Source organism: Mobula birostris, chromosome 9 (assembly GCF_030028105.1).
Source record: "Mobula birostris isolate sMobBir1 chromosome 9, sMobBir1.hap1, whole genome shotgun sequence".
Taxonomy (NCBI): Eukaryota; Metazoa; Chordata; class Chondrichthyes; order Myliobatiformes; family Myliobatidae; genus Mobula; species Mobula birostris.
Genome location: NC_092378.1, coordinates 63,048,630 through 63,063,415, shown reverse-complemented (window position 1 = coordinate 63,063,415; position 14,786 = coordinate 63,048,630). Strand labels below are relative to the sequence as shown.

Genomic DNA, 14,786 nt, shown 5'->3' with positions numbered 1-14,786 from the left:
TTTCATAGATGTTGAAATTGAACCTGTAACCACCACTTCTGCTGGCAGCTCGTTCCACTCTCACCATCCTCTGAGTGAAGAAGTTTCTCCTCATGTTTCCCTTAAACATTTCACCCTTCACTCTTAATCCATGTTCTCTAGTCCTAGTCGCACCCAACCTCAGTAGAAAAAGCCTCTATACCACTCATAATTTTGTATACCTCTATCAAATCTTCCTCATTTCATAGATGATGCCTGACCTACTGAGTTCCTTGTGGAAAGCGGCCAGTGAGTAAGTGGGCCAGTGAAGGAGTGGAGCTTTGAGGCTTTGACTTGAGAGATTCTGGCAGTTCTGGCAGTTGGTCTGTGCAATCAAGTAAATCAAGATTTGAATAGATCAGCAGAAAGCCATTGATTAGACAATCAAGATTTGAATAGCTCAGACTCAGCAGAAAGCAGCAGATTGGGCAATCGAGGTCTGGTGACCAAGCATTTTGAAAAGCTCAAACAGATAAATAGAGGGATAGCTCAAGTGAAGTGGCCAGTGAGTGAGTGGGCCAGTGAAGGGGTGGAGCTTTGAGGCTTTGACTCGAGAGGCTTTGACAAGAAGAGGTGGAGGACAAGCTTGCTTGCAGTTAGTCTTTACAATGCCTCCTGAGATGGTGATGTGCCTCTCATGTGAGATGTGGCAGTCTTGGGGGAACGAACCTCTCCCGCAGAGTCACATCTGCTAGAAGTGCATACGGCTGGGCGATCTGGAAGACCGTGTAAGGAATCTGGAGCAGGAGCTGGATGACCTTCGACTCATAAGGGAGAATGAGGCAGTCATAGATGAGAGCTACAGGGAGGTAGTCATACCTAGGCTGTCAGAAGCAGGTCGTTGGGTGACAGTCAGAGGGGGGAAAGCGAAGGTGAGCAGACAGGTAGTGCAGAGCACCCCTGTAGCCATTCCCCTGAATAATAAGTTTACTGTCCTGGATACTGTTGGCAGGGATGACCGACCAGGTGTGAGCCATGGTGGCAGGGCCTCTGGCACTGAGTCTGACCCGGTGGTGCAGAAGCGTGGGACGGAGAAGAGGAGCGCTGTTGTCATTGGAGACTCTATAGTCAGGGGAGCAGACAGGAGATTTTGTGGACGTGAGAAGGACACCCGCATGGTTTGTTGCCTTCTGGGTGCCAGGGTTTGGGATGTCTCTGACCGGGTGCACGACATCCTGGTATGAGAGGGAAAGCAACCAGAAGTCATGATACATGTTGGGACCAACAACATAGGCAGGAAGAGGGATGAGGTCCTGAAGTGTGAGTTTTGGGAACTAGGCAGAAGGCTGAAGAACAGGATCTCAAGGGTGGCGTTCTCAGGATTGCTGCCAGTGCCACGTGACAGTGATGGTAAGAATTGGAGGAGATGGCAGTTGAATGAGTAGCTGAGGAGTTGGTGCAGGGAGCAGGGTTTTAGATTTTTGGATCATTGGGATCTCTTCTGGGGAAGGTGGGACCTGTACAGATTGGATGGGTTGCACCTGAACTTGAGGGGGAGCAATATCCTTGCAGGTAGGTTTGCTAGCATGGTTTGGGAGGGTTTAAACTAAATTGCGGGGGGATGGGACCCAGAGTGATAGAGCAGTGAAAGAAGTGCATGGAGTAAAGCCAGATCTAACATACAGAGAGGCTTTGAGGAAAGAGAAGCAGAATAAACGGTGTAAAGACAGTAAGGTAGAAGGGCTGAAATGTGTGTTACCTCAATGCAAGAAGCATCAGGAACAAAGGTGATGAACTGAGAGCTTGGATACATACGTGGAATTATGATGTAGTGGCCATTACAGAGACTTGGCTGGCACCAGGGCAGGAATGGATTCTCAATATTCCTGGATTTCAGTGCTTTAAAAGGGATAGAGAAGGGGGAAAATGGGGAGGAGGGATGGCATTACTGGTCAGGGATACTATTACAGCTACAGAAAGGGTGGGTAATGTAGCAGGATCCTCTTTTGAGTCAGTATGGGTGGAAGTCAGGAACAGGAAGGGAGCAGTTACTCTATTGGGGGTATTCTGTAGGCCCCCTGGTAGCAGCAGAGATACAGAGGAGCAGATTGGGAGGCAGATTTTGGAAAGGTGCAAAAATAACAGGGTTGTTTTCATGGGTGACTTTAACTTCCCTAATATTGATTGGCACCTGATCAGTTCCAAGGGTTTAGATGGGGCAGAGTTTGTTAAGTGTGTCCAGGACGGATTCCTGTCACAGTATGTGGACAGGCTGACTAGGGGGAATGCCATACAAGATCTAGTACTAGGTAATGAACTGGGTCAGGTCACAGATCTCTCAGTGGGTGAGCATCTGGGGGACAGTGACCACTGCTCCCTGGCCTTTAGCATTATCATAGAAAAGGATAGAATCAGAGAGGACAGGAAAATTTTTAATTGGGGAGGGGCAAATTATGAGGCTATAAGGCTAGAATTTGCGGGTGTGAATTGGGATGATGTTTTTGCAGGGAAATGTACTATGGACATGTGGTCGATATTTAGAGATCTCTTGCAGGATGTTAGGGATAAATTTGTCCCAGTGAGGAAGATAAAGAATGGTTGGGTGAAGGAACCGTGGGTGACAAGTGAGGTGGAACATCTAGTCAGGTGGAAGAAGGCAGCATATATGAGGTTTTGGAAGCAGGGGTCAGATGGGTCTATTGAGGAATATAGGGAAGCAAGAAAGGAGCTTAAGGGGCTGAGAAGAGCAAGAAGGGGGCATGAGAAGGCCTTGGTGGGTAGGGTAAAGGAAAACCCCAAGGCATTCTTCAATTATGTGAAGAAAAAAAGGATGAGAGGAGTGAAGGTAGGACTGATTAGAAATAAAGGTGGGAAGATGTGCCTGGAGGCTGTGGAAGTGAGCGAGGTCCTCAATGAATACTTCTCCTCAGTATTCACCAATGAAAGGGAACTTGATGATGGTGAGGACAATATGAGTGAGGTTGATGTTCTGGAGCATGTTAATATTAAGGAAGAGGAGGTGTTGGAGTTGCTAAAATACATTAGGACGGATAAGTCCCCGGGGCCTGACGGAATATTCCCCAGGCTGCTCCACGAGGCGAGGGAAGAGATTGCTGAGCCTCTGGCTAGGATCTTTATGTCCTCATTGTCCACAGGAATGGTACCGGAGGATTGGAGGGAGGCAAATGTTGTCCCCTTGTTCAAAAAAGGTAGTAGGGATAGTCCGGGTAATTATAGACCAGTGAGCCTTATGTCTGTGGTGGGAAAGCTGTTGGAAAAGATTCTTAGAGATAGGATCTCTGGGCATTCAGAGAATCATGGTCTGATCAGGGACAGTCAGCATGGCTTTGTGAAGGGCAGATTGTGTCTAACAAGCCTGATAGAGTTCTTTGAGGAGGTGACCAGGCATATAGATGAGGGTAGTGCAGTGGATGTGATCTATATGGATTTTAGTAAGGCATTTGACAAGGTTCCACACGGTAGGCTTATTCAGAAAGTCAGAAGGCATGGTATCCAGGGAAGTTTGGCCAGGTGGATTCAGAATTGGCTTGCCTGCAGAAGGCAGAGGGTCGTGGTGGAGGGAGTACATTCAGATTGGAGGATTGTGACTAGTGGTGTTCCACAAGGATCTGTTCTGGGACCTCTACTTTTCGTGATTTTTATTAACGACCTGGATGTGGGGGTAGAAGGCTGGGTTGGCAAGTTTGCAGATGACACAAAGGTTGGTGGTGTTGTAGATAGTGTAGAGATTGTCAAAGATTGCAGAGAGACATTGATAGGATGCAGAAGTGGGCTGAGAAGTGGCAGATGGAGTTCAACCCGGAGAAGTGTGAGGTGGTACACTTTGGAAGGACAAACTCCAGGGCAGACTACAAAGTAAATGGCAGGATACTTGGTAGTGTGGAGGAGCAAAGGGATCTGGGGGTACATGTCCACAGATCTCTGAAAGTTGCCTCACAGGTGGATAGGGTAGTTAAGAAAGTTTATGGGGCGTTAGCTTTCATAAGTCGAGGGATAGAGTTTAAGAGTCGCGATGTAATGATGCAGCTCTATAAAACTCTGGTTAGGCCACACTTGGAGTACTGTGTCCGGATCTGGTTGCCTCACTATAGGAAGGATGTGGAAACATTGGAAAGGGTACAGAGGAGATTTAGCAGGATGCTGCCTGGTTTAGAGAGTATGCATTATGATCAGAGGTTAAGGGAGCTAGGGCTTTACTCTTTGGAGAGAAGGAGGATGAGAGGAGACATGATAGAGGTGTACAAGATAATAAGAGGAATAGATAGAGTGGATAGCCAGCGCCTCTTCCCCAGGGCACCACTGCTCAATACAAGAGGACATGGCTTTAAGGTAAGGGGTGGGAAGTTCAAGGGGGATATTAGAGGAAGGTTTTTTACTCAGAAAGTGGTTGGTGCGTGGAATACACTGCCTGAGTCAGTGGTGGAGGCAGATACACTAGTGAAGTTTAAGAGACTACTAGACAGGTATATGGAGGAATTTAAGGTGAGGGCTTATATGGGAGGCAGGGTTTGAGGGTCAGCACAACATTGTGGGCTGAAGGGCCTGTACTGTGCTGTACTGTTCTATGTTCTATGTTCATATTATGTATGTTACTCTGCATTTCCAGCATTTTGCAATCTCTTGTGTTACTGAATTCTGAAGCATGCTTTGCTTACTTGCAGTCGTGTCCTTTGGACCTTATGGAAACAGAGATTTATTTTAAAGTGCACTACAACATTGGGGATGCCTGCCTCAATGCAGGAAAGTTACAGGATGCAGAAAAGTATTTTCAAAAAGCTTTGCACTCTATTGATTTTGCATCAAAAGTCATCAGGAAATGCCTTCCTGAAACTGTAAGGGGCACAGGTAATGAAAAAATTACGTTACTCATGAAAGTGTATTTGGTAACATGCCAGAGGGTATGCAGTGTAGTGTGAAGTGTGACACACTATTTGTGATCAGTTCTGGTTCTCAGATTGATTTCCCCTCCCCGCCCACCTCCCCCCCCCACCCCCCCCATGGCAATCTCTTCTCCACAATCTGCATTTTAATTCTGGAAATGGAATAAAAACTATGGATTTATAAAATTGCACCCCGAGCTTCTACCATGCCATAATGAGGGTGTCCATGAAACTATTTGTAAATCCGGACTATAAACCACAAAGATCACTCTCCATCAATGTTCCACAATAAATGTAACAGTTCTTTGCTGTTTAATTTTTATTCGATTGGGAAATGTAAGTTTGTTTACATTTGAGGGGTTTACACTTGAGGGGATTCGCAGCCCGTTCCTTAGCTAGAACCTTCAGCATTTTGGACATCAAGGGAGAGAGGAAGAGGAGAGCCATCTGCAGTACCACCGATGTGGCAGAGAGGGCCTCAAGATGGCTGTGGCTCAAAAGAGGGGAGCCATGGAGTCATAAGTAGCTAGCCATCTGGACAAAGCTGGCATCCGATCAGCCCCAGCTGGGTCACCTGGAGGAGGGTGTATGACATTGAAAGACCCGAAACACCCGATGATTCCAGGGACATCACTGAAGATGTGTCCAGAGGCATCAGTAGATGTATGTACACAACAGATGTTGTACCCATTGGGGGATATCTTGAGGCATGTAAGAGGAGATTGATTCAATTTCTGTCCATGGAAAGCTCATGCAACTGTTAAAAGACTGGAAGCAATACCACTCAGCCTGCATGTTATGAAATTACATTGGTTTAGTTCATCTTAGACATGGACTGTTTGCCTGCAGTGCCTGCCCACTCTGACTTATGTTCTCCATGTAGAGGACCAAACAACTGACAGTATGCTCTCAAGGGGTACGGAAAAGTCAGAATGAGCTCTGAAATGTAACTGCACCTCAGGTATTTTATCTCGAAGCCTGATCCAGAATACCTTATTAGCTTATGATATCTGCTAAAGGCTTTTCAGCTACTTTTTAACAATTAAAGTCAATTTTAATTTTTTTAAGCTAACAAAAAAATTGAACTTACATTAATATTTGCCTCTACTTGACTTTTAACACTTTGCGCCCCCATTCAGATGAATAGCATAAAACAGAGACCAGAGGCCAGAAAAAGAATCTGGCAAGTGTTGATTGAAACAGGTTCAAAGTTCAAAGTAAATTTATTCTCAAGGTGCATGTGCGTCACCATATACAACTCTTGAGTTTCATTTTCTTGTGGGCATCCTCAGTAAGTCCAAGAGACACAATAGAATCAATGAAAGACTGTACCTAACAGGACGGACAAACAACCAATGTGCAAAAGACAACAAACTGCAAATATAAAAAGAAAAGAAATAATAGTAAATAAATAAATAAATAAATAAGCAATAAATGTTGAGAACATGAGGCGAAGAGTCCTTAAAAGTGAGTCTATAGGTTGTGGGAACAGTTCACTGATAGGACAAGTATAGTTGAGTGATGTTATCCCCTCTGGTACAAGAGACTGATGGTTGAGGGGTGATACCTGCTCATGAACCTGGTGGTGTGGGTCCTAAGGCCCCTATACCTTTTTCCTGATGGCAGCAGTGAGAAAAGAGCATGGTCTTGATGCCGGGGTCCCTGATGATGGATGCTGCGACAGTGCTTAGTGCTGATGGGTTCAGTGGTAGGGAGGTCTTTGCCTATGATAGACTGGGCTATGCCCACTATATTTTTAGGCATTTGTGTTCAAGGACATTGGTACTTCCATAGCAGGCCGTGATGCAGCCAGTCAGTATACTTGCCACCATACATCAATAGAAGCTTGTGAAAGTTTTAGATGACATGCTTAATCTTTTCAAACTTCTAAGAAAGCAGAGGCACTGCCATGCTTTCTTTGTAATAGCACTTATGTGCTGGACCAGGACAGATCCTCTGAAATGATAACACTGAGGAATTTAAAGTTGCTGAGTCTGTTCACCTCTGATCCCGCCCCCCCGCCATGAGGACTGGCTCATGGACCTCCAGCTTCCTCCCCCTGAAGTCAATAATCAGCTCCTTGGTCTTGTTGACATTGAGTGAGATGTTATTACTGTGGCACCACTCATCCAAATTTTCAAACTCCCTTGTATATGCTGATTCGTCACCATCTTTGGTTCAGCCAGTGACAGCGGTGTTGTCAGCAAACTTAAATATGGCATTGGAGCTGTACTTAGCCACACAGTCATAAGTATAAAGCGGGTAGAGCAGGAAGCTAAGCACACAGCCTTGTGGTGCGCTTGTGCTGTTGGAAATTGTGGAGGAGATATTGTTGCCAAAGCAAACTGACTATGGTCTGTAAGTGAGGAAACCAAGGATCCAATTGTACAAGGAGGTATTGCGGCTTATTGATTATTTTAGAGGGGGTGATAGTATTGAATGCCAAACTGTAGTCAATGAAGAACATCCAGATGTATGCACCTTTGCTGTCCAGATGTTCCAGGGTTGAGTGAGGAGCTAATGAAATGGCATCTGCTGTTGACCTGTTGTGCCAGTAGGCAAGTTAGAGCAGATCCAAGTCACTTCTCAGGCAGGAGTTGCTATGTTTCATCACCAACATTTCAAAGCATTTGATCACAATGGATGTAAGTCAAGGATTCCCAAGCTGGGGCCCACAGACTCCTCAGTTAATGGTAGGGACCCATGGCATAAAAAAGGTAGTGAACCCCTGATTTAAGTGCTACTGGATGATAGTTATTGAAGCAGGTTACCACTTTCTTCTCAGGCACTGCTATAATTGAAGACTGTTTGAAGCAGTTGGGTACTTCAGACTGCCAAAGCAAGAGGTTAAAGATCTCGGTGAACACTCCAGCCAGTTGATCAGCACAGGTCTTTAGTACTCAGCCAGGGATCCTGTCTGGGCTGTATACTTTCTGTGGGTTCACCTGCTTGAAGGATGCTCTCATTTCAGCCAGAGACTGAAATCATAAGGTCATTGGAGGCTGTGGGAGTTCTTGAAGGTGCGTCCACGTTTTGACAGTCAAAATGAGCATAAAATGCATTGAGCACATCTGGGAATGAAAAAAGGTTGTTTTCTGGCTTCATAAGTGGGAGGCCTTCAAAAGTGAAATGTTGAGAGGAGAGTTTGTATGTTCCTGTCAGATGCAAGGTGCATTCTGACTCACTGCAGCATTACACTGGGCTCATTGGTGAATGCACCAGTGTAACAGGAAGTCAGATGTAATGAGGCCTGTCAGTTAACTCAATTTGACCTCTGTTTAAACACAATGATAGAATCAATTCCCTTAAGCTATCGCAATAAATACTTACCAAAGTGATACATTTAAAAAATGTATTGATATCCATACGAAGCAAATTTATCATCAATTTCTCTTGCAGTGCAGTTGTTGTGCAAACTGGCAAACCTAAAGATGCGTGAAGGCTCACCCAGAGTTGATGACATTTTACAGAAGACCAAGAAAGTGACTAGAAAAGTTCATAATCCATGCGGAGAAGCAAATTTAAAAATTCTTGAGGGCTTCCAGAAGTGAGTTTCTATATTGATTATTTCAGATTGATTTTTTTCTCACCAATGGGCTGTGTTGCAGCAACTTATCAATTTGGAACTGAATACTGACTATTCATATTTATTGTCCATTCTGAATTTATATGCTATCCCCTTCAAGGACCCTTGTGAATTAACCACAATGTACAGGACCGGTAATTGAACTTGGTAAGATTTCTAGTCTTCTTTCCTTAGAATATGTTAGCAAATGTATGTTAACAACTCACTCCCATTTATGTAATCACTAAGAGCTGGGGGTGTCTTTGGGGGTTCTAACACTTAACTGTCATTCATTCTTTGGGGCACTTCTCTGTTTTCGTGGATGTTTGTGAAGAGAAAGAATTTTTGGATGTATGTTGTAGATATTTCTCTGACATTAAATGTACCTATTAAAATCTATTGAAGTGCTTCTGTTTCTACTATCAACTACAGCCCAAGAAAACTGCACTTATAGTACTGTGCAAAAGTCTTACTGTGAAGATGCATTTAAAAATGATGAAATTAAAAGTTTCTAAATATCAAAAAATTACTATAAAGAGCATGAAACAGTAAAACCTAAATCAAATCAATATTTGGTGGACCACACTTTCCCTTTAAAACTGCGTCAATTTTCTTAGGTACACTGTCATGCAGTTTTATAAGAAAATCGACTGGTAGGTTGTTCCAAGCACCTTGGAGAACTTCCCATTGTTCTTCTGCAGACTTTGGCTGTCTCGCTTGCTTCTGTCTCTTGAACTAGTCCCAGACAGCCTTGATGTTGAGATTAGGTGTATGTGGAGGCCATACCATTTGTTGCAGAACTCCTTCTTTTTGCTGAAGGTTGTTCTTTATGACCTTGGCAACATATTTGGGATTATTGTCCTGCTGCAGAATGAATTTGGGACCGATCAGATATCTCCCTGATGGTATTGCATGATGGGTGAGAGTCTGCTTGTACTTCTCAGCATTGAGGACTCCATTAATTCTGACCAGATCACCAATTCCATTTGTAGAACTGTAGCTCCAAATCTGCAGGAAACACTGTGCTTCACTTTTGGCTGGAGACACTCATCCATGTTAATGCTGTCCAGCTGTTCCATGATAAACTGCTTCCTGTTTGAGCTGAAAATGCTGAATTTTGACTCATCAGTCCAGAGCACTTGCTGCCATTGCTCAACACCTCAGCCCGTGTGTTTTTGTGTGCAGGCAAGTCTCTTGGCTTTGTTTCCACTTTGGAGGAATGGCTTTTTGTGGCAATTCTTCCACGAAGGCCACTTCTAGCAAGACTTCTCCAGAATGTAGAGGGATGTCTTGGGTTCCAGTGGTTTCTGTGAGTTCAGAGCTGATAGCAGTGCTGGACTTTTTCAGATTTAGAAGGGGCATCAGTTTGACGTATCTCTTGTCTGTTGCACTCAGTTTACGTGGCTGACCACTATGTTTCTGGTTGCCAGCCTTGCCCGTTTCTTTGTGCTTCTTCAGAAGAGTTGGACAGCACATCTTAAAACTCTTGTCTGCCATGAAATTTCTGCTTAGGAGAGACCTTGCTGATACAGAATGATCACCTTGTGACTTGTTGCTATGCTCACTCTTGCCATGGTGTAAAAACGGATGATACATCTGACACCCTCACCTTTCAGTTGTTCTTCTTCGGCAGACCAACTAAAAAGGTGCATTACCACCACCTATCTTTTAGCTTGGTTGTCCTTCGCCAAGTTTGGTTCCTTCTACATCCGTTTCTTGTTTCAGTTTACCAGTTTAGTGCATTCAACTATTTATGTCATTGATCATTAGCACCTTTTTTTATCTTTGTTTAATCATACACTGAACTGTATACCTACAAAGTAATCAAGTTTTTACTTCAAAAGTGGTCTATTAATTACTATGTTACTTTCTTAAGTAAATACTAAAATTTCTTTGTAACATTTTTTTTTGGAAAATGAATGTTTGGAAATCTAAACTGCTCTTTTCTACCAACACACTAATGGAGAAGTAAAAAAAATCTAAAACAAAATCTATATAAAAAGTTTAGGGTGTGGAAGACTTTTGCTTGGTACTGTAGATCTCCCAGCTTCCAGACATCAGAACTGTAAGGAGTAGTCTAGCAGTGGACAGACAAGTGCTTATGCAGTGCTAGTAGCATGATCCCTCTGTTTCATTTTGTGCACAGAATAGAACAAGAACACCACAGAGCAGTGCAACCCCCTCAACCCACAATGTTGTGCCAATTTTAAACCTACTCTAAAATCAATCTACCTCCTCTCTCCTAAAGAATCCTTCATTTTTCTGTCATCCATCTTAGGGCTTCTTAAATTCCCCTAACGTATCTGCCTCTACCACCATCCCTGCCTGCCAGGGTGTTCCATACACTCAGTACTCTCAATGTAAAAAAAACTTTCCTCTGACATTCCCCTTATTCTTTACTGGAATCACTTCAAAATCGTGCCCAATCATATTAGGCATATCTGCCCTTGAAAAAAGTCACTGACTATCCACTTGATCTTTGTCTCTTATCATCTTGTAGACTTCGAACAAGCCATCATCCTTTGCTCCAAAGAGAAAAGCCCAAGCTCGTTCAACCTATCCTCATAAGACACGCTCTCTAATCTAGGCTGCCTCCTGGTAAATATCCTCTGCATTCTCTCTAAAGCTTCCACATCCTTCCTATAATGAGACAACACAACATTCCAGGATTGACAATGAAATGTTTTCTTAACCATTATATTCATCTGTCTTGCTATTTTTAAGCATTATTATTTTATTTAGAGATACAGTGTGGAACAAGTCCTTCCAGTTCACCAAGCTGTGCCGCCCAGCAGCCCATCAATTTAACCCTAGCTTAATCACAGGGCAATTTACAATGACCGATTAACTCACTAAATGATACATCTTTGGATTGTGGTAGGAAACTGAAACACTTTGAGGAAACCTATGCGCAGACAGGAAGGAACGTTTAGTCTTGCTTATGGAGGACGCTGGAAATAAACTCCGAACTCCGATGCCCCATGCTGTAATAGCATTGCACTAACCACTGCTCTACCATGGCCCTTAATCTGGACATAATACTGTATATCTCTGGACATAAATATCAAGGTTTCTCCACTAAGCTTCTCAGTATTCTTCTCTATATTTTTTCTCTTGTTTTATTTGCTTTCCTAAAGATGTTGCATTACCGGACTTAGCCGGACTAGCTCATTGACAGTTCCCTGCAGAAGAGACTTTCTTCCTCACTTTCATCACATGGCCAACTTTTGTATCATCTGATACTCTATTAATCATGGCTCATATGCTGTCTAAATCATTTGTATAAAACACAAAGAGAAAGGCACTTGACACAAGGCTCTGGAAAACCTCACTATGAAAAGCCTTTAATCTCCGAAATAACTATTGGCCATCATATCCTTGCATGTTGTCACTAAGCCACATTTGATTCAATTTCACTTTGTGTTCATGTGCTTTTACTTTTCTGGTCAGTTTAATATAGAACTTATCAAAATCCTTGATAAAATAGACATAGACCATATATAATGACTACCAATTCTCTTGTTTCTCTTGGCCCTCTGCTCTCTTGTCAAAAAATGATTGTTCACATTTTTCCCTTAACAAATACCATAAGACATTGGAGCTGAATTAGGCTATTCGGCCCATCGGGTCTGCTCTGCCATTCCATCATGGCTAATTTATTACCTCACTCAACCCCATTCTCCTGCCTTCTCCCTGTAACCTTTGAAGCCCTTGTTAATTAAGAACCTATCAAACTCCCCTCCATTTTAAATATTCCCTCCTCATTTGTCTGTGGGAATGAATTCCACAGATTTACCACCCTCTGGCTAAAGAAATCTCTTCACATTTCTTCTATTCTGAGGCTGTGTCCTCTAGTCCCAGACTCCCCCATTATAGGAAACATCCTATCCACACCCATTCTATTTAGGCCCTTCAATGCTTGGTAGGTTTCAGTGAGATCTCCCTCATTCTTCTAAACTCCAGTGAGTTTATCTAATTTTTCAGTAACTGGAGAGCACTGGAAAATGAAGCAGACACTCTCAAAACAGTCTAAGAAAAACAATCCACCCAGTGCTGGACATTCATCCACTTTTAAGGATGCTAAACCTTTTTCATTTTTTCTTTCTGTGTCTTTGTTTGATCTAGGTACCTTGTGCCATTCTCCATAACTACATCTGCATTCTTCCCTCTTTTATGAAGTCAGGTATTCATCAGTCTCTGCAACATACTACGTCTCAGAACTTTCTCCTTTCTTAGTTATCTTCCAGTTCTTTATGTAATTATATAACATTTTGATGGTTTTTGATTTTATCTGCTTTTCTTATGTACTTTCTTAGTCTTCTGAATATCCTTTAGAATTTGATTTCCACTCTCTCTACATCTCTTGCCTTTTAGTCATGCTGAGCTTTGTGTCCAATGTCTACTTCCACATTCTATATTTTTTGCTCCTTAGTCACAGGGGCTCTAGATTTGGGAATGCTATCATTTTAGTCTTGGAAATATAATCATAATCTTATTCTTGTTTTTTTAAATCATATAACCCTGTGGGAATAATCAGCACTTCCTTTTACTCTATGGAACTTGCAGAGACATGGTACTTCCAATTACTTACATATTTGCTTGATACTATTAACCTTTTAATCTTTTAAATCCCTCATTATATGGTAACATAAACCTGTTGTTCTTTTTCCTTCCTCCCTCTTTTACCAAGTCTCTTTACTTGCTTACAACCTGTCATACTTAGGGTGTCATGGTAGCCTTGCGGTTAGTGAGAAGCTATTACAGCTCAGGGCAACGGAGTTCGGCGTTCAATTCTGGCGTCAATGTGTAAGGAGTCTATACATCCTCCCCGTGGAATGCGTGGGTTCCTGCCAGGAGCTCTGCTTTCCTTCCACGTAGTTTAAAGAAGTACCAGTTAGGTTGATTAGTCATTGTAAATTGTCCCATGATTAGGTCAGGGTGAAATTGGGGTTGTCAGGGGTTGCTGGGTGGTGCAGCTCGAAGGACCGGAAGAGCCTATTCTGTGCTGTATTGCTAAATAAATATACTATTTATTACATGATTACATTGTGACAAGATTACAGACCCATTGGGGAGATTGCCTATTTATAACATTTTCTGTTTAGATTCCTGTTGTAGCTTGTAACTTGTCACAAGCAGACAGATATAAAACTGAAAGGTTACTATTTTTAGTGGTATTACTTTTCACTTGGGTTATTTTATATTTCTCTTTACATCTTTGTGGAAAATTCAGTTAAAAGGACTGTTCAGACACATTGTACACCTACTCCTCAATTCAGATTTGCTTTATTTAAGTTATGTGACAACTGTTTAGCCTGAAGGTCACACTTTGATGTTTAATTTACACTGCTTAATTCAAATTAGTAATTTTCGGGCCATGCTATATTAGTTATTAGTAATGATTTGTAAATGAGGCAGTAAATTCCTTTTTAATCTAGCCCTGGGACTACATTTGTCTGTAATATGCCTCAGAAGTGAATCATGACAGAACTATTATGTACAATTACATCAAAATCTCCAATAATATTGTTTAGCATACAAACCTTGATGGGTTTTAGCATTAACATTAAAATGCATAAAAATATAAATGATAAGAGTAATTATAATACATATTCAGAAAAATGCACACAATTGTGAATAAATATTTAACCTCTATCCTCATCACAGAAATTGATATTTAATCAAGGTTCCTTAAGGTTGTCGTAGCTGGGGGAGGTAGTGGGGATAAGCTCCCACTACCTATTAAATGGTCCAAATGGCGTATGTCTCAAATAGCCCCTGACTACCAAGTCCAGCTCCTAGTCTTCACATGTGGCTCTTGGCCCAGCGGAACCATATCTACTGACAGGAGAAGGAGCATAGGCAGGTTACTGATGCCTTTAGATCAGTTGTTTGGGGCAGATGTGGCTTATTAGCCGTGGTTGAAAGCTCATCTAGAGGAAGGAAAACTCTAATCTCAAACCTTTGCTGCCTTGCGGCTATACCCACTCATGGAGAAGGCTTCAAGAGTAAACCACGAGGAAAGGACCAGAGCTGGAGATCCTAAGGCAGTCCTACGTTGAGTTCAACATTTACTGGCAACTCTCGTGATGCTGCTGGTGCCAGGGTGTATCGATCTCTACTGTTCCTTTAGATTCATCAGCTGCTGAGAGGAGGGGCCTGCTGCATGGGCTTGCTCTCCATATCGTACTGCCCCGGCTTGCACATCACATAGACAGCTGGGATGTAACATCCATGGTTGACTCTGACACCTATGGAGGGCCTCACTTGAAGAAAATTAATCATTTGAATTAATTGCCATTATCCTATTGTAAATTATTTTAATTTTAGCTTGGTCTGTGAAAATTGGTTATCACATTTCC

At 42.6% G+C, this 14,786-nt stretch overlaps 1 protein-coding gene across 6 annotated transcripts in view; it reads left to right on the top strand.

The window, feature by feature from the left end:
• Positions 1 to 14,786, top strand: part of LOC140202802 (tetratricopeptide repeat protein 41-like) — a 101,336-nt gene that overhangs the window by 73,236 nt on the left and 13,314 nt on the right. For all 6 annotated transcript variants that reach the window (XM_072268173.1, XM_072268172.1, XM_072268168.1 and 3 more), the window contains 2 exons: positions 4,641 to 4,824; positions 8,259 to 8,406. In XM_072268173.1, the coding sequence (XP_072124274.1) occupies positions 4,641 to 4,824; positions 8,259 to 8,406 (332 nt within the window). The remainder of the gene's footprint in view (positions 1 to 4,640; positions 4,825 to 8,258; positions 8,407 to 14,786) is intronic.